The sequence below is a fragment of the Rattus rattus genome, chromosome 2, assembly GCF_011064425.1.
Source record: "Rattus rattus isolate New Zealand chromosome 2, Rrattus_CSIRO_v1, whole genome shotgun sequence".
Lineage (NCBI taxonomy): Eukaryota > Metazoa > Chordata > Mammalia > Rodentia > Muridae > Rattus > Rattus rattus.
The window spans coordinates 10,537,994-10,558,673 of record NC_046155.1 but is presented as its reverse complement, the minus strand read 5'-3'; the positions used below and the strand labels follow the sequence as shown (position 1 = coordinate 10,558,673).

General features: G+C 42.2%; 1 protein-coding gene across 2 annotated transcripts; it reads left to right on the top strand.

Annotated features, from left to right (window-relative positions):
- The first annotated feature begins 204 nt into the window (after window positions 1–204).
- Window positions 205–14,352, top strand: Ms4a8 (membrane spanning 4-domains A8). Of its 2 annotated transcripts, none has more exons than XM_032891644.1 (7): window positions 205–339; window positions 1,645–1,864; window positions 5,240–5,362; window positions 9,785–9,844; window positions 10,657–10,791; window positions 13,156–13,286; window positions 13,871–14,352. In XM_032891644.1, exons 2-7 carry the CDS (start codon window positions 1,646–1,648, stop codon window positions 13,872–13,874), a joined length of 672 nt encoding a protein of 223 aa, XP_032747535.1. In that variant the 5' UTR covers window positions 205–339; window position 1,645; the 3' UTR covers window positions 13,875–14,352. The 2 variants fall into 2 exon arrangements, with proteins under 2 accessions (XP_032747535.1, XP_032747534.1); XM_032891643.1 differs by having other exon boundaries at window positions 206–339; window positions 13,173–13,286.
- The last annotated feature ends 6,328 nt before the right edge of the window (window positions 14,353–20,680 follow it).

The window sequence follows — 20,680 nt, the reverse complement described above, 5'->3', positions numbered from 1 at the left end:
CAGTACATCCAGCCCCAAACGTCCAAGTCATTCTTTTGTCTCCTAGAGTACCCAGCACAACCTCATCTCTCCATTCAGGCGCCTTAAAACCCTTGACAAATTGAACTGTATTTAATTGGTTTCGTGACTAAAACAGGAAGCAAATGTGGGTGTGGAAGCTCTGAGCAGCTTCTGACCCAAGGCCTTACCCAGGAAAGAAGTGGAGAGGACTTTGGATCATTCTAAATGAACCGCCCAACTGCACAGGGTGCAGTCCTTCTCTCTCGGAAAATAAATCTTCTACAGCAGAGACTGGGGACAGGAGCAAGAGAGACTTACTTGGCAACCAGGCACAGTAAGGTGAGTGGACATGGTCAAGTGTTTGTAGGAATTGCTGAGAAATGGAGATAATGGGTTTGTGTCAAATGAGACGTGGGGAATGAAAGAAGCTAGAAAGGTGTACCGGATGAAAAACATTGGAAGGGTGTATTGTGCTCATATTACTGTGTTTGTTCCAAAAACAGAGTGGAACTTTTAAAGGCATACAAACTCACTGGGTATGGGTTAATGCTGGGACCCACAGGATGGAAGGATAAAATCAATTTCCACCAGCTATCCTCTGACCTCCAAGTGTCTGACGTGGAAGACACACACACACGCACGCACACACGCACGCACAATACTGACAATAGATTTCCCTTGAACGCAATGACCTCCATTTTTCTAATATGTATATGACACTAGTATGTAATATGTATAAGAAGTCAACACTACTCTCACACTGTTTCCTTTTCCAAAATCTAAGAGAATTGAGCTCAATGTTCCCCAAGAGTCTTTTTACTTGTGGTACTCTGGAATCAGATAATTTCAATGTTATGCAAAACAGGATCAAAACAATAGGAGACACGCAAAGAAGGAAAAAGCACAACCTGTCTTCCGGTAGCGCCTAACCTCTCTGGGCTTTACTTTTTTCATCAATGGGACAGGTTAAAAATGAAAGAAAGGCATTTGTAAAGCATTGGTTGCCTGACATTCTCAACAAGCCCTGTAATGGAAGGTTAACATTGTCTCTAAGATGGGGTTAACAAGTATATGGGGTTGAATTGCTCAGACAAAAATCATTCTCGTGTTTAATGTCCTGAGTGTGTGTGTGTGTGTGTGTGTGTGTGTGTGTGTGTGTGTGTGTGTGCATGTGTACATACATGTATATGGAAACCACACGTCTTCCTCACTCCTGGAGAGTCCATCTCTCCTGCCCCACAGGTGCACTTGGCAATAAAGACAATAACAATAGACTTGTTTGTATTATTATTGATTATTGTTAATGTATTTTATTTACTTACTGTGAATGGCTACACAAGTGCCACTAAATGTTCTTGGATATTAGAGAACAAATTTTGTGAATCAGTTCTCTCTTCCCACCATGTGAGTTTCAGGGTCCGAACTCAAGTCACCAGGCAGAAGTGATTTTACCTGCTGAGTCGTCTCACTGGCCCTACACTAGGCCTTTTCAAAAGGTGCTGGGGATCCAAAGTCATATCCTAATGTTTGTCGAGCAAGTGGCTACTGACTGAGTTATCTCCCCAGCCTCTTGAAGTTTTTTTTAAAATGTAAACACAAGTATATAAATGATGAGTGATTCCATTATGTTTATTTTTTCATCAGCATGAATACAGTTACTTCACAGGGCCCCGTGGCCAATTCTGTATATGTGGTGGCACCCCACAACAGTTATCCTGTGGTCCCAGGAACCGTGCCTCAGGTGCCTCTTTATCCCAGCAACCAGCCTCAAGTCCATGTGATTCCTGGTAACCTACCTGGTTTCGTGCCGGCCATGACTGAACCACCTGCCCAGAGAGTCTTGAAAAAGGGCCAAGTCCTAGGGGTAAGTAAGAATCCACTGCGTGAGCCAGAGACCATATGCTGCAGACAGAGGAAAACAGGGGCTCGAGGCAGACTACCAGAAATTCCAAATAAGGGGCCAGGGAATAGAATGGTTCTGTGAGTAAAGTGTTTAGTTCACTGTTAGCAAGCTGAGTGCCCTCCCCAGGACCCACCTTACATAAACTGTGGCAATGCAAACTTGTAATCCCAGACCCAGGAAGTCAAAGACAGGTAGATTCTGCAGCTCTCTGCCTGCCCAGCCTAGCTTACTTGGGAAGTTCCAGGCTGGTGAGAGACCCTGACTCAAAAAAAAAATTTAAAGGGTTCCTGGAGAATGATAACCAAGGTAGATGTTGGCCTCATCATACATGTACACATACACACACACACACACACACACACACACACACACACACACACACACACACAAACGCACATACACACACAAGATACACAGTGCCTAAGGAACCACACACCCATACCTGTGCACGAACATACACACATTTATAAATACATATACATGTACACATACATACCTACATACATTTTAAAAAGAAAGAAAAGAAATTTCAAACGAAACAGGTGGGGCTGGCTTAGTCAAACCCAAGTCTGTTGAAAATCTCTTCCTCACAAGGAGCCTCCGTGTATGGCCTTAGAGCTTCTGATTTGGGAATTTAGGGACAAAGAGTAATTTTTTTAAAAAGCAGCCAAAAAAGTATTTTTGGATGCAGTACCTTTTGCTTCTAAGCATTTGCTTCCTATGTCTTAGGAAGAAAGAAAGTCCAACAAAGACGAAGTTTCCGAAAGGTGTCAAGAAGTCCAGGATTACTGAATCAAAGCAAAAACGGAGGCAAGCAGCTAGACAATCAGCAATGCCTGAAAAGCTAACCTGAAGAGCACAAAGGACCCCATTTCATTGCACAGCCCATGAATGACAGGCAGTGATTCTAATCCAGACTGCCTATGTTCTCATGCTCTAACCTTGCTTGTGGGGAGTCTAAAAAGAGGATATAGGTAGGTAGGTAGGTAGGTAGGTAGGTAGGTAGGTAGGTAGGTAGGTAGGTAGGTAGATAGATGATAGATAGATAGATAGATAGATAGATAGATAGATAGATAGATAGATAGATAGATATGTGTACCCAATGGTTTGTTTCTGAGACTTTATCCTCCAAATATACCAGTATGCACAGGAAATGTGGTGCCTATATTTATTGGTGCAGCATGACTTGTAGACACTGAAGGATGGAAGAAATTGATCTACTGTAGTTTTGTTTCTGTTGCTGTGGAAAATACTCTGAGGAAAAGCAACAGATGGAAGGAAGAAGTTGGTTTGACTTAAAGTTCCAGGTTAGCAAGAAAGTCAAAACAGGAATTTGAAGCAAGTTACATCACATTCTCGGTCAAGAGCAGAGGAAAACAAACACATATGCACGGTCTTCTTGCTCTCATCTGGCTTTCTCCTGCCCTATATAGTTCAGGATTGCTGTCTAGGTAATAATGAGGCCCACAATGATCTGGGTCTTCCTACAGGAATCAGTGATGGAGACAATCCCTCTCAGGCATTCCCACCATCTAACCTAATCCAGACACTTCCTTATTAATACTGTCTTCCCACATGATTATAGGCTGTGTCAAGGTGACAGTTAAAAGTAACCAGCACATTGGTCAAGCCACTGTGTTATACTTATAACAAACAGAATGTTGTGGAAATGGTTGTGTGATGATTGGGTCTTACTCCAAGGTAGTTATTAATATACTTTTAGAATGAACTTAAGAAAATAATATATGCTTTTTATACCATGTCTGCAGGAAACACACACACACATATACACACACACATACAGAGGTACACATACATACCTACATACATTTTAAAAAGAAAGAAAAGAAATTTCAAACGAAACAGGAGGGGCTGGCTTAGTCAAACCCAAGTCTGTTGAAAATCTCTTCCTCACAAGGAGCCTCCGTGTATGGCCTTAGAGCTTCTGATTTGGGAATTTAGGGACAAAGAGTAATTTTTTTAAAAAGCAGCCAAAAAAGTATTTTTGGATGCAGTACCTTTTGCTTCTAAGCATTTGCTTCCTATGTCTTAGGAAGAAAGAAAGTCCAACAAAGACGAAGTTTCCGAAAGGAAAAAGAAGTCAAGAAGAGAGAGAGAGAGAGAGAGAGAGAGAGAGAGAGAGAGAGAGAGAGAGAGAGAGAGAGAGCTGTATCTGTATTAGCTTCATATGGCTGCTAAAACAAAGTTCCATGAACTGATGGTCAAGAGCAACAGAAACGCATTGCCTCTCAGTTATGGGTAATAGATAACTAAGTTCAAAGTCTGTCAAGGTCATACTCCCTCTGAAGGCCCGAAAGAATGATCTCTTCCAGATCTTTCTCCCAATTTCTAGCAATGCCTTGGCACTGCTATACCACTCCAATACTGCAATACCACTCCAGTTCTCCGATGGCTGTTATGTTTTATGATGGTTTTTGAGATAGGCCTTAGATTCAGAATCCTGGATTTTCATGCCTTTTATGTAATGATATTGGTAATATTGGATTGCGGATCACCCTATCTAACACAATATGAGTCATCTTGACTCCTGACATCAGCAATATACCTATATTCATATAAGGTCATATTCAGAGAGACTAGAACATTAATACATGAATTTCTAAAGAGTGAAGAAAGATAAAATTGAATCTATGAGGCAAGGAAAAGATGCAGGCAAAATAATTACATACAAGGATGCTGAACACAAGGCTGTGTATAATTTAAAAACCTAGAGGTCACCTTACCTGTCCAACATCAGTGTTTCAACTTTCCCCAGAGCCTTTAGGAAACCCTTAGAGAATATTTTAAAAGACAGCTAGTGAGTAGGGAAGTGGGTAAGGTGCCATGTTGATGTAAGGACCTGAATTCAGATCCCAGATAATCATGTAAAAGTCAGGAACAACAGCGCGAGCCTATAATACCTCGGGAGGCAAAGACTAGAGGACCCTTGAAGATTGCTGCCCACCCGTGTTAGTCAATTGGTGAACTGCAGGTTTGGTAAGAGTGCCTGTCTCAGAAAAAGATAAGATGGAGAATGACTGATAAAGATGCTCGCTCTCTCACACACTCACAATTTAACATCCCAAGAATATGCTAATGTGCAGAGATACCATTTCTCTGTTACCAAAAATACATGTTAGAAAAATAATAGAAGGTTATGCCAAAATGAATGCTTTCTGTCGGGGAGTGAGGATGACTAAAATTTTAATTTTATTGTTTCTCACATTATCTTTTAGACAGGGAAACCAAATGGGTATTAGAATATAAAGGAGATACAAAGAAAAGGCAAGATCAGGGCTCAGAGGCAAAGATTTCAGCTTGTGGCTCTCCTGACAGGCCATCCAGATCCTGATTGGCCTGGCGCACATCGGCCTGGGCTCCATCATGATCACCAACCTCTTCAGCCACTATATACCTGTCTCCCTCTATGGAGGTTTCCCCTTCTGGGGAGGCATCTGGGTGAGTATCTCCAGTCTGACGCTCTGGGCAACCTTGCCAAACTGTTTGGGAATCTGGAGGTGCTTGCCCAAATGGCTTAGTTGGAGAATGGGGTTGGGATGGACAAAGTGTTATAGGATGGACAGTTCCCAACTGTGGAAATGTGCTATCTCCCAGTTCTGAAGGCCAGAAGTCCAAGACCAGCAGGGCAACTGGTAGTCACCACTGAGGTCTCTCTTACCTCTCAGCCAGCCATCTTCCCCTGGTATCTTCCCTTTGTATTTGTGCCTACCTCATGTCTCAATCTTCTTCTTGTTGTTGTTGTTGTTATTGTTGTTGTTGTTGTTGTTGTTGTTGTTGTTGTTTTAAGTTAGCATACAAAATAATGGGTTTATTGCTGCACTTTCAGTCTTTGTTCTTATGTGCCTTCTCTCTTCCCTTCTCCATTTTGTGCCTTCTCCAGCTTCCCTCCCATTTTGACGCCTTCCTTCCCTCAGTACCTCACTGTTTTAGTTTTATCTCTGTTGCTGTAATAAAATACTCTGCCAAAAGAACAAAAGAGAAAAAGGGATTTGTTTTAGTTCACAATTGCAGGCTACAGCCCTTTATTGCAGAGAAGTCAAGGTAGTGGGAACTTGGAATGTCTCGTCATGTCATAGCCATCGTCAAGAGCAGAGAGAAATGAATGCATGTGTGCTCACTTGCTTGTGTTCAACTCAATTTCTCAGCTCTTACACAGTCAGGATTCCCTGTGTAAGGAATGGTGCTGCCCCACAGTGACTTTTTGCTCCCCATATCAATTAACTTAGCTAAGATAATCCTCCCCCAGACATGTCCACAGGACAAACGAATGTAAATAATCCCTCACTGAGACTGTCTTCCCACATGGTCTAGGCAATGTCAGGTTTACAACCCATCACACTTCTGCTTTCGTGTCGCATGTATTCTGCCACTCTCATTTATCATCAACCTTATGATCTCTTTTCATGACTCACAACACGCACGCACGCACGCACTTACACACACGCACCACAATCTACCTCTGAGAGAAATCATGTGGTATTCACCTTTTAGGTTTTGAGTTACTTCATTTAACGTGATAATTTCTAGTCAAGTCATGTTTATTGCTAACCTCCACTCATAAGAACGCTAATGAGGGGTTGGGGATTTGGCTCAGTGGTAGAGCGCTTGCCTAACAAGCGCAAGGCCCTGGGTTCGGTCCCCAGCTCCAAAAAAAAAAAAAAAAAAAAAAAAGACGCTAATGATTGGGCATAATAGAACACACAACTCCAGCACTCTGGAGGCAGAAGCAGGAGGCCCTCTATGACTTCAAGACCAGTCTATTCTATATAGTGATCTCCATGCTAACCAGAGCTACATAATAAAACCCTGTCTACAGTTACACTCCAAGGTTCTGGGGTTAGATCTTTGAAAATATGAAACCACTGATGACAGATCAAGCTATAGCCCTACAAGGCTGAAGCCACCAAAGACCAAGATATTTCTTCTAGGACATCAACCCAGAAACATTTCATTCACAAAGAAAACTATACCAGCCATGCAGTGGTGGCTTGAGTTTAATCCCAGCCCAACAGAAGCAGAGGCAGAGGCAGGCAGGTCTCTGTGAGTTTGAGGCCACCCTGGTCTCCAGAGCCAGTTCCATGGTAACAAAGAGAAACCCTAACTCAAAAAAAAAAAAAAAAAAAAAAAAAAAAAAGGAAGGAAGGAAGGAAGAAAAGAAGAGAAAAAAGGAAAGAAAGAAAGAAAAGAAAGAAAGGGAGGGAGGAATAAAGGAAGAAAAAAGGAAGGGGGAGAGAGAGAGAGAGAGAGAGAGAGAGAGAGAGAGAGAGAGAGAGAGAGAGAGACACTACTGAGGCTAGGCTTTCAGACATTGTACAACAGAAACATGTAAGACTGAGCTCCAAAAACATTTTTCCTCAATAGTCAATAGAGTCTGTGGCTCAAGAGTGAGAGGCCATTTTGGTGGAATATCTAGCACGATAGCTAAGCATTAGTTTTCTGAAAAGGTCCATGGCTTTCATTAGATTCTCGAGGTGATCTGTGACTCTACAAAAATCCTACAGTTCTTCCACCATGCTGGTTTATTGCCTTTGGACTCTCATCCTTTTCCTGGTAACTCCCCACACACACACACACACACACACACACACACACACACACACACACATACACACACACACACACACACACACACACACCCTGCTCTGACCCCCTCCAACTTCCTCTCTTTTTTTTGTTTTTCCCTCACCTCCCTGTGATTCAAACACAAGGTTTCCCATAATTATCCGAACTCCAGGATAACCTAAGAAATCAAGCAATGCCAGCCTCTCCCATACAGTAATAATAAAATGGACTAGCACGCTGCCAGACCACAGCCTCACCAGCATGCAGTACCATAAGGATGTATCCTTCAAATAACTTGTTCTGACCCATGACTCATAGTCCCAGGCTACAATTTCCTTAGACTCTGAACTGACCTAGACTTGGAACTCAATCGCCCTCCACCCCCACAACTCTCTAGAGATTAGACCTGTGTTGAAACATCTCATAATGTCATTCCCTTCTCACTAGTTTACTGTGTCACCTTAGATTCCTCTTAGAGTTTGCTAGAACCAGGAAGTGCCTGACGTTTCAAGTGCCCTGGGGGGTGGGGGAGGCCTTTAGCTCACAACCTTCTCCATTATGTCTTCTGGTCTCTTGTTTTTGTTTGCTGTTGGTCTTTGTCACTTTCTTAACTCCATCTCCATCTTTCCAATTCCTAACAATTACTAATGCCCTCCTCCAGAGCAAAGGTGCACCTTCTTTGACACCTCCAGGGGACTAACAAAAAAAAACATGAAAATTCAACTTTCTTCCCTTCCTTCCTTCCTAGCACATCTCTATAAAGGAATATCTGTGAAACTGGAACTTGTTTCTCCACTGACAAAAAAAAGAAAGACATTTTCTTGGAAGGGAAGCAACTCAGACAAGTTCACATTGTAGATAGCAATGCATCTGCCCCAAGGAGGAAGACAGGGAGGCTAAGACATTGAGCCTGAAGCTAAGCTACCTGGGTTTGACCTCAAGAGCTTTGACACTTGCTTGGTGATCTTGAGTGAGTTATTTAAAACCCATAAGCCTCATCCTGTCCATATTTTTAAATTGACTTCATTTTTAAATTTTTACATATGTTATGATCACATTTACCTCCATTGCCCTCTTTTATTCCTCTTCTCACTCCTCCTGACCCGCCTTTCCCCCAGTAGTTCATCTCTTACTTTCATGGTAGTTATTTTTTGACCCACTTAGTTTAATAATGGCTTCTTGTATGAGCATGGATAAGGAGATATTTGCTGGAGCATGGCATCTTACTAGGGGCTACATGGCTGAAGAAAATGACATACAGATTTTCTCCATCTTTATAAAGGAAATTACAGTTTTATTAGGTGGACCATTACTCAAGGTTTAAGAAAAATACTTCTTGTGGATGGAGGAAAGAAAATTACTACTGAGGATAAGATGATGAAAATGTTCTCAACTGGGCTAGAGAGATGGCTCAGCCATTAAAGGCTGGGAAAATGTTCTCAACTTAGATTGTACAACTCTATTAATACACTGGAAATACTAAGATTGTGTGCTTTAAATCAATGAATGGTAAGCAAATGTATGAATGTTCCCCCCGACAGAACCATTTCTTAAAGCACCTCAAGTAGAACCCAACGTCTTAGCTGATGCTCTCTCAGACCACCACTGCTAGGACACTGGGCAAACAAGGGCAAGTGATCCCTCAGCCACATTGCCTACAGATCACCAGTATTGGCAAGAAATTCTCCTCTCACATGATGCTGGGTATCAGAGATTTGCGTTCATTATCTAAGTGATGGAACAGAACCCATGCAGCCGTGCAGCAGGCAAGGACCAATGCTGAGCTCTCCTCTGAACACAGCAGTGGAATCGGCACTCTTTCCCTCTTCCCTCCAGAGCCCCACACCTCACAAAGGCTGAGCTAAAACCTGGAAAGCAACAGATGGTGAGCATGTGTAAGCAAACAGCAGGAAATGAGCTAACGTCAATTGACTACTATGAACAAGGCCCAGTAGATGTGAGGCATGAGCTTTAACAATGATGTCTAAAAAGATATAAATGTTCACTTTTCTCATCTGAGGAAATAAAGCTTAGACGAGTTCATAACTCACCAAAGATCACTTACGTCTCAAACCAAAATTTCAAACCTGTTCTGGTGAATTCTAAAATCCTGATTATCCCACCCCTGCCCTGTCCCTTAGCAAATGAGCACATACGTTCTCTGCCATTGTAGATCCGGGGTCTCCATAAGTCACTCTATGTGTGAGAGAATAGATGTACTCTCAGAACCAGATTCCTAAGGAAGGAAGGGTACCCTGCTGCCTAACCCTTGGTAAGTTCCCAATCTTGTCCCACAAGTTTATCATTTCAGGATCTCTCTCAGTGGCGGCAGAAACTCAGCCCAATTCACCTTGCCTGGTAAGTCACATTCTGAGGCTGTGTGTCACAGCCAGGGACCCATAGTGTCAGAGTGGGGAAAAGGATTGACAAACAATCCTCCTGTTACTTCTGCACCACTAACACCTAGAACACTTTCATGCATGCTAACTCTTGCATACAGGACACACACACACACACACACACACACACACACACACACACACACACACACACACATCGTATAGGGAAAGAACAAGGCTGCTGCCACTCTTAAGATGCCAGAATGGGAGGAAAGAGAGAGAGGACTGACTAGCTTGCATGAGAGGCCCTCACAGGAGCAGAAACTAAGCTCCACAGAGCCCAGGACAGACTACACAGAACAAGGAACTGAATATGTCCATAGCTTGTAGAGCAATCAGGCTTCCAGTCATTCCTGGGACACCAGTAAAGGCCCCAGCAGCCCCTTCATTAAGAAATCCAGAATCTGAACTCTGAAGACTGACAAGGACAGAGTACTTTGTGCTTTCCTAGATATGGACCAATATAATAGCTCTGCTTTCTTGATGAGCAGGTTACCCAGTGTAACTGTCTCCTAGTGATCAAGGTTCCTACAATTAGATGAGCTCTGTTGGAAAATACCCAGAAAGGGAAGATTAATATATCTTGACATATCTGTGTACATAAAGTGTTGCACACTACTGAACTACAACTTTTATAAATGGTTACAGTGGTAAAGGCTGTGTGTGGTCTAGTTTAACACAGTACAAATGGGAAAAGGATGCTTGCTGAACCTGCAGGTCTCAGCTCAACTCATCTTCCCCTACCATCATGACCCTGTATGTCTCCTCCAGCTGAACGGCAGTGTGGGCTTGAACATCTTCAGTGCTATCTGTTCTGCAGTGGGCATCATTCTCTTCATCACAGACATCAGTATCTCAGGAGGATATGTCTACCCTGACTACTACCCTTACCATGAATACGGCGTGGTGAGTGTCCTTAAACAAAGGCTCTGCCTTTATTGAGCTATGTTCAGATCATGCTAGAAAGGGCCTGGCAACCAAGCCTTCCCACTGAGCACTGGAAGAAAAGGAAGTGCTCTTGGGACCAGAGCAGGGTTTAAAGTCCTCAGTGGTGTCCTTTCCTTAGCTTTTACTGCCTTTATAAAATAGCTCCGTGCCTTGTAGCACTGGAAAACTCAAACATGATGATGCAGAAATACCAGTTGCCAATTCATTGGCAGCCGTCTACCGTCTCAGCTTTCCTGCCAGCTATGTAGACCAGGGTTCAAAAACCACTTTTCCCCTCCTTTGAAAACTCTCTTGTTTATATTTTTAGGTTACTGTACAAAGTTTTATCATGACACATACCTGTCATCCTCTGTTCTCAACTGCTCCCTTCACCTCCAGTTGCTTCCCTTTCTTCCCCCCAAATTAGTCCCAGCTTCTGCTTGCTTTTTTTATTTTTAATGATTTATTTATTTATTTTATTCTGCGTATACAAGTGTTTGTGTACATGTACATCTGTGTACTCCACATGTATACCTAGTTCCCATGGAGGTCAGAAGAAACCTATGAATGCCCTGGAACTGGAGTTACAGATAGTTATGAGCTGGAGAGATGGCTCAGTGGTTAAGAACACTGACTTCTCTTCCAGAGGTCCTGAGTTCAATTCCCAGCAACTACATGTGGCTCACAACCATCTGTAATGGGATCTGGTGCCCTCTTCTGGTGTGTCTGAAGAGAGTGACAGTGGACTCATATAAACATATGTACTCATATACATAGAATAAGTAAATCTTTAAAAACAGATAGTTATGAGCCACCATGTGGGTGCTGGGACCTGAAGCCAGGCCTTCAGCAAAAGTAGCCAGTGATATCAACCACAGAAACATCTCTCCATCCCCCACCTCCTTTGAGACATTTCCCTCCTTTCTCATGATTTCTCTTTTAGTGTTGTGACTTACAAAATACACACATACACACACACACACACACACACACACAAATCAAGGTTCCACATAAGAGAGAAAACATGCACCACTCATCTTTCTGAATCCTGCATATTTCTCTTAACATAATGGCTTCTACTTGCATTCATTTTCTTGCAAATGTCAAGATGTACACAAGATCGGGCTCTGCGACAAGCCCTCAACAGGGGAGGCTAGGATTGCCAGACCCTAACAAGCTTTTTCTGCAGAGCCAGATGGACTTTCAGGCTTCACTGGATATACAGTTCCTGTCGCACACAGCAGATCTTTAGCATCCACAGAAAACAGTAACTGAATGAGCGCAGCTGTCCCTGCTCCCTGTACTACAACCAGCACCTTGGAAGAGAAATAGAGCATGGGGTGCATATAGGATTTCAAATTCTCCTCTTGTCACATTGAAAAATGCAACTAATTTTGATTTTAATTTTTTTTAATTAGCATACACTATTAAAAGACATGATGACTGAGGGAGAGAGGTCTGTTCTATAGAGACAGGCCCTGCACCAGGTTCTTTGTTGACTTCAACCACTAAAGTGGAGATCAGCTCTAGGTCTCAGGGGATGAGGGCGTCTAGGAAGAGTTATTACTGCACAGACAGGCAGGCAGGCAGGCAGACAGATAGACAGACAGACAGACAGACAGACAGAAGCATGGAAGAGAGTTTTGGGATAATGCAGGCTATATAGCAGAATAGACAGCAGGTCTTAAGGTTTTGGAGGAAAGGAGGAGGCTGCAACCCACCGCATAGGCCTGTGACAAAAGGAGGGGAAATGGTTGTACACTGCTACCAAGGGAGGAAGGATTCTTGCTAATGTAGGACTTAGAAGATGTGAGAGAGATGAGAGGTAGAGCCACATTTGGTTCAGACATAGTAAGGTCAGGAATATTTTCATTTTGAGCACTGATTCTTTGACACACAGGTGTATTTTACACTAACAAAACACACCAGTTTTAGGCCTCAGCACTAATCTTGTACTCATCAACTACAGTGATCCTGAGATAAATAGGCAGCTTTGGACCATGGACCACGTCCTCACCCCACAAACTCTCCTCCCCTCCTTCACCTGCCCCAGCCCCTGTCAGCCTCCTCAAACATTTCTTCATCATGACATCCAACCTAATTCCTTTGATATGCAAGGTCAGGTGTATTCTCCACACAACCCATTTAACCTGTGAACATCCTTCCCATAAAGTGTGTTGCAATGGATGATAAAATAACCATTTTCCACCCATACTTTAGCCTCACAAAAACCTGGGAGACATTTGCCCCATAAGGTTCATGGAGGGAGACTTTGCCAAGGCCACACAGATGGTCCATTGCAGAGTCTCACCAAACTCCTGGCCCAGCACTGATGCCCTCCAGATTTCTTCTGATTTCAGAGTACAGGCGTGGCTATTTCTTGTATACTGCTCATCTTCTGCCTCTTGGAGCTCAGCATTGCAAGTGTGTCCTCCCACTTTGGCTGCCAGGTGGCCTGCTGTCGATACAACAATGTGAGTCCTGGGGCTCCTTTGTGGGTAGTAATATACTCCAAGTTGATGGAAAACTAACAGGGTCTCTGTGGATTTCATTTCAGCTACAGAGGAGAAAGTGAGACAATATCTATTGGTCTCAGTGTTTGTCTTTAATGAGTCTTTATTACTGGAGTACCTCAGTCTACTTTCTGTTGTTATCACTAGGCTGGGAAACTTATAAAATAAAGAGGTTTACTTGCCTCTCAGCTCCAGTGACTGGAGTACCTAAACATTGCCCCAGGGTCTGAGCAGTGGCTTTCTCTGCCTGAGTTATAACACAGAGGAGAAGGAAAGGAACAGAGCTCTGGTTTTGAAAGGTTGAGGCATGTGAGATGGCCTTGCTTTGTTACAATATCCTCTTATAAAACCTAGCCCTCTCCCTGAGTCAAGCATAAATCCACTTATGAAAGTGGTACCCAAAGCCTGATTGCCATCCACCAGACCTCACCTCCTACAAGTTCCATCACCTCAGCAGCACCATGCTGGAGTGTAGGTTTCCAGCAACCAACCTCTAGAGGACATATCTACCCTTAGTATTCCTGCTGTGTGCTCTTGTTTTTCAGGTAGATGTGGTCATTCCTAATGTCTATGCAACGAACACGGTGGTCTTCCCAGAACCACCCCACCCAATACCAAGTTATTCCGATGCAATTCGAGACTCCAGATAAGTGAAGCTGAAGATTGTAGAAGAATCCTTCGCTGAGACCAAGTGACATCCTCTCTTACCTAGACTTCTGTGAGCCAGGTTCTTCTTTTCCTGACAAACTTGGGGAAATGTCTTTCTTATGGCCTAAATTGTGGACTCTTGCTTCAACTCACCCTGGAAAAATCTCTATTAAAAGAAGATTGGAGATTGAAATGGATTTAAACAAAGATGTCCTACCAGGACACATGCATCTGTATGGTGTACAGCAGCCTTGGTGTACAGACATTTATGTGACCCCTGCCTACAGGAGCTTTGGGAATAGAGAAATGGCTATTTCATCATCCGAACTTCCCTGTCAGTCATTCAGTAATTTAATAAATACATATTGAGCATCAGAAATGCCCAAGGCTCTATTTGTGATATATGTAAATATGACATAGATAATGACCTCACAGATAAGCAAAATACTGGCATAAGAAGAAGGAGGAGGAAAAGGAGAAGAAAGAGGAGGGAAAACCTTTATTTTTGCTAATTCAGGACAGAATGCAGAGGAAGAAAACACGAGAGAAAAACAAAGATGGATATGATTGAGTCTGTCATATTCATGTTGTACTCTATGCAATAAGAGGTAATGAAGACAAAGCATGAGGCTAGCTGAGGAGGCAGCATTTGAGTAGGGCTGTTAAAGGGCAGTGGGGGCTTCTGGCTATAGTAAGGAATCATAGAATTTGGAAGACCCTAGAGAGGGTCAACCCCTAAAATTGCTGGTATCTTTGTTCAATGGCACCATTGAGTTTGGTAAGCTGAGTTTTAATATATGACTTTTAGGGATATATAAATATTCAGCCTATAAGACAGACCATGTAAAGTCTGTTGGCATGGCTTCAGGTGTCATGTATAAGAAAGCAAATATAAGTTAGGGGGTTCAGTTTTCAACAAGGAGGGATGGATCAGCAATATTGAGATATCAGTTGTCAAAATTTCTAGTGGAGCTGTTTTCCCAACATCATCCCTTCCCCATCTCCATACCCTCTGGCCCACAATTCCAGCAGAAGCCTACTGTTCTTTTGGACACTATGCTAGTACTTGAAATCCCAGATATGACACCACCCATAGCCCAACAACACTCTTTAGAGCCCACCCAGTCTCCCTTATAATATTCCCTCCCTCATCTCCATGCCCCAGTCCATAACTCTGGAAGAAATCCACTACTCTATGGGAGACCATGCAGTACCAGAACCCATAATCCATGCAGGTACCTGGAACCCCAGAAGCCACACTGGTATCCAGAACCCCAGAAGCTACACTAGTACCCAGAATCCTAGACAGTCTCTGTTCAACCAGAGGCCACGCCAGTACCTGGAACTCCATAGGCCTCACTACTTCTCAAAACCCCAAAATCCCAATGCAATGATAGCACCCAAAACCTCAGAGATCATGCAGGGCATCAAAACCCCAGTGTTGACACCCTACTGAACCTGAGGACACGACAGTAACCATAACCACAGTTGTCCCAGGCAAGAAGATCATAAAGGAAACAGGAACCAAGAGAAAAAACATCCATCTAACAAAAATAAACTCAGAGATTGACGCCTAAACCTGTAATTACCCCAAACCCAGATGCCTAGAGGACAGCATAAAAACACAGTCAATGACAAGCAAGACAATGTATGGGACCACCAGAGTCCAGCTATCATACTACAGCAAGCCCTGGATATTCCAACACAACTGAAGCACAAGAGAATAACCTAAAAACCAATTTTATGGAGATGATAGGTCTTTAAAAAGGAAATGAATAAATTCCTTAAAGAAATCCAGGAAAGAGAGGCTCTGTCAAAGCCTGACCAATACAGATGTGGATGCTCACAGCAAAACATTGGATTGAGTGCGGGGACCCCAATGGAGGAGTTAGGGTAAGGACTGAAGGAGCTGAAGAGGTTTGCAACCCCATAGGAAGAACAACAATATCAATCAACCAGACCTCCCAAAGCCCCCAAGTACTGAAAGACCAACCAAAGAGAATACATGGAGGGACCCATGGCTCCAACTGGATATGTAGCAGAAGAATTCCTTTTCTGGCATCAATGGGAGGGAAGCCTCTTGGTCCTTTGGAGGCTCAATGACTCAGTGTAGGGGAATGCTAGGACACTGAGGTGGGGTGGGTGGATGAGTGGGGGAGCACCTTCATAGAGGCAAGGGGAGAGGTGGGAATAGGAAGGTTGTGGAGGGGAAAGTGAAAAGGAGAGTAACATTTGAAATGTAAATAAGTAAAATAACCAATTAAAAAATATGGGAAAAAAAGAAATCCAGGAAAACATTACTAAACAATGGGAGAAAATTAATAAAAAACCCTTAAAATAAACCAAGAGAGCTGAGAAAAATAAACAGGTGAAGGAAATGAACAAAACTGTTCAAGATCTGAAAACAAAAGCAAAAGCAATAGAAAATACAAACTGAGAAAACCCTGAAGATGGCAAATCTAGATAAGCAAACAGGAGCTATACATGCAGCAGCATCGACAGAATACAAGAGACAGAAGAGAGAATCTCAAGCATGAAAGATATGATAGAAAAAATGATACATCTGTCAAAGAAAAGGTTAAATCGAAAAGATTCCTGACACAAAACATTCAGAAAATATGAGTCATGAAAAAAAAAAAAAAACCTAAGAATAATGGGAAAAGGAGGAAGAAGAGGAAGAGAAGGAGGAGGAGAAAGATTCCCAGGTCAAGGACCCAAAAAAATATTTTTAAAAAGTCATAGAAGAAATAATTTACCTAACCTTAAGAAGGCCATGTCTATCCTGAGTGAGGTAACCCAATCACAGAAAAACACACATGGTATGCACTCATTGATAAGTGGCTATTAGCCCAAATGCTTGAATTACCCTAGATGCACAGAACACATGAAACTCAAGAAGGATGACCAAAATGGGAATGCTTCACTCCTTCTTTAAAAGGGGAACAAGAATACCCTTGGCAGGGAATAGGGAGGCAAAGTTTAGAACAGAGGCAGAAGGAACACCCATTCAGAGCCTGCCCCACATGTGGCCCATACTTATACAGCCACCCAATTAGATAAAATGGATGAAGCAAAGAAGTGCAGGCCAACAGGAACCGGATGTAGATCTCTCCTGAGAGACACAGCCAGAATACAGCAAATACATAGGTGAATGCCAGCAGCAAACCACTGAACTGAGAACAGGACTCCCATTGAAGGAATCAGAGAAAGGACTGGAAGAGCTTGAAGGGGCTCAGAGACCCCATATGAACAACAATGCCAAGCAACCAGAGCTTCCAGGGACTAAGCCACTACCTAAAGACTATACATGGACTGACCCTGGCTCCAACCTCATAGGTAGCAATGAATAGCCTAGTAAGAGCACCAGTGGAAGGGGAAGCCCTTGGTCCTGCAAGACTAAACCCCAATGAATGTGACTGTTGGGGGAGGGTGGTAATGGGTGGTGGATGGGGAGGGGAACACCAATATAGAAGGGGAGGGGAAGGTGTTAGGGGGATGTTGGCCGGAATAACAATCAAAATGTAAGTAAGAAATAAAGATAAGTTTATAAGTTAATAAAGATAAAAAAAAAAAAGAAGGCCATATCTATAAATGTACAAGAAATTTAGAAAATATCAAAAATATTGGACCACAAAAAAGTCCCCCTGTCACATAATAATCAAAACATAAACAGAACAAAGAAAGAATATTAAAATCTACAGGGGAAAAGGACAAGTAACATATAAAGGCAGACCTGTTAGAATTGTACTAACTTCTCAATAGAAAATCTGAGAGCCAGAGGGGCCTGCACAGATGTCTTGCAGAAGCAAAGAGACCACAGATGCCAGCCAGAACTACTATACCCAGCAAAATTTTCAATCACCATAGATAGAGAAATCAAGATATTCCATGACAAAGTCAAATTTAAACAATATCTATTCACGAATCCAGTCCAACAGAAAATACTAGAAGGAAAAGACCATCCCAAGAAACATAACTGCACCCAAGGAAACACATGATATAAATAATATCACATCAAAAAAAAAAAGAGAGAGAGAGAGAGGAAGCCTCAGTGAATGTGTACACACACACGCACACGCACACACACACAACCACCATCACCACTAATAAAAGCAAAATAAGGAAAACTCACAATCATTGATAATATCTCTCAATATCGATGAGCTCAATTCCCCAATTAAAAAAAATACAGGCTAACAGAATGGATGTGAAAACAGGATCCATCCATCTGCTAAAAAAAAAAAAAACTGAAAATCACAGACAGACATTACCTCATATTAATGTGTTGGAAAAGATTTTCAGAGCAAATGATGGGCCAAGAAGGAAAGTGGTATAGTCATTCTAGTATCTAAGAAAATAGACTTCACATGAAACTTAATCAAAATAGAGATGAAGATAGAGAAGGATGACTCATGCTAATCAAAAGAGGAATACGCTGGGACAGGAACCTTCCAGTCTCCGTCTGCACCCAAAGGTAAGGCTGTCCCACAACACTGTGTACCCAAATCCTGCCCTCATATTCCTAAGCCCACAGGTGAGACCCCACTTTCACTCCAAAAACTGACTGAAGAGGGAACCGCAAGAAGTACACAGGGCACAGGAACTGTGGAGTAGCCTGGAACAGGATTCTTCTGGTCTCCATCTGTGCCCAGAGCCAAGACTGTCCCAAAACGCTCTGTACCCAAATTCTTTCCAGAGAAAGCTGGTCTCCCAGGCTTGCTCTCACTTCTAAGGCAAAAAGGTGAGACCACCACTTTTACTCTAATAACTGTCCAAAGAGGGACCTGCCAGAATCACAGAGCACAGAAAGTTTGGAGCAGCATGGGAAGGATCCTTACAGTATCCATCTGTGCCCAGAGCAAAGGCTGTCCCACAGCTCTCCATACCAAAATCCCACCCAGAAAGAGCTGGTTGCCCAGAAATGTTCTCACTCCTCAAATCACTGACAGGAGGGACAAGCTCCAATCAGAGACAACAAAACCAACTAACACCAGAAATAACCAGATAGTGAGAGGCAAGTGAAATAACATAAGTAGCAGAAACCAAGAATATTTGGCATCAACAGAACCCAGTTCTCCCACCACAGAAAATACTTGATACCCCAACACATGAGAAAAGCAAGATTTATATTTAAAATCACATCTCATGATGATGATAGAGGACTTTAAGAATGACATAAATAACTCCCTTAAAGAAATACAGAAGAACACAGGTAAACAAGTAAAAGCCCTTAAAAAGGAAACACATAAATCACTTAACAACAGTAAAACACAACCAAATATGTGAAGGAATTGAACAAAACCATCCTGAATCTGAAAAATGGAAATAGAAAAAATAAAGAAATCACAAAAGGAGACAAGCCTGAAGAAAGAAAACCTAGGAAAGCAATCAGGAGTCATAGACACAAGGATCACCAACAGAATACAAGAGATAGAAGAGAGAATCTCAGAGGCAGAAGATACCAGAGAAAACATCCACACAACAGAGAAAGAAAATACAAAATGCAAAATGCTCCTAACCCAAAACATCCAGGAAATCCAGGACACAATGAGAAGACCAAAACTAAGGATAATAGATATAGAAGAGAGCAAAGATTCATATATTAAAGGGTCAGTGAATATCTTCAATAAAATCATAGAAGAAAACTCTCCTAACCTAAAGAAAGAGATGCCCATAAACATACAAGAAGCCTACAGAACACCAAAGAGATTGGACTAGAAAAGAAATTCCTCCAGTCATACAATAGTCAAAACACCAAATGCATAAAACAAAGAAAGAATATTAAAAGCAGTAAGGGGGAAAGGTCAAGAAACATTTAAAGGCAGACCTATCAGAATCAGACCAGACTTCTCAACAGGGACTATAAAAGCTAGAATATACTGAGCAGATGTTATACAGACCCTAAGAGAACGCAAATGCTAGCCCAGGCTACTACATCCAACAAAACTCTCAATTAACATAGACAGAAAAAATGATATTCCATGACATAACCAATTTTACACAATATCTTTCCACAAATTCAGCCCTACAAAGGCTAATAGAAGGAAAACTCCACAAGGAGGGAAACTACATCCTAGAAAAAGCAAGAAAGTAATCTAATGTCAACTAACCCAAAAGAAGATAGCCACACAAACATAATTCTACCTCTAACAACAAAAATAACAGGAAACAATAATCACTGGTCCCTAATATCTCTCAACATCAATGGACTCAATTCCCCAATAAAAAGACATAGACTAACAGAGGATTTGTAAAGAGGACCCAGCATTTTGCTGCATACAGGAAACACACCTCAGTGACAAAGACAGACACTATTTCAGAGTAAAAGGCTGGAAAACAATTTTCCAAGCAAATGGTCCCAAGAAAAAAGCTGGAGTAGCCATTCCAATATCAAATAAAATCGACTTTCAACCAAAAGTTGTCAAAAAAGATAAGGAAGGACACTTCATATTCATCAAAGGAAAAAATCCACAAAGATGAACTCTCAATCATGAATATCTATGCTCCAAATGTAGGTGTAAGGACACCTACGTTCATAAAAGAAACCTTACTAAAGCTCAAAGTACATATTGCACCTCACACAATAACAGTGGGAGGCTACAACACCGCACTCTCATCAATGGACAGATCATGGAGATGAAGGGGCTCACAACGCCATAAAAACAATACCAAGCAACCAGAACTCCCAGGGAATAAAGCACCATCCA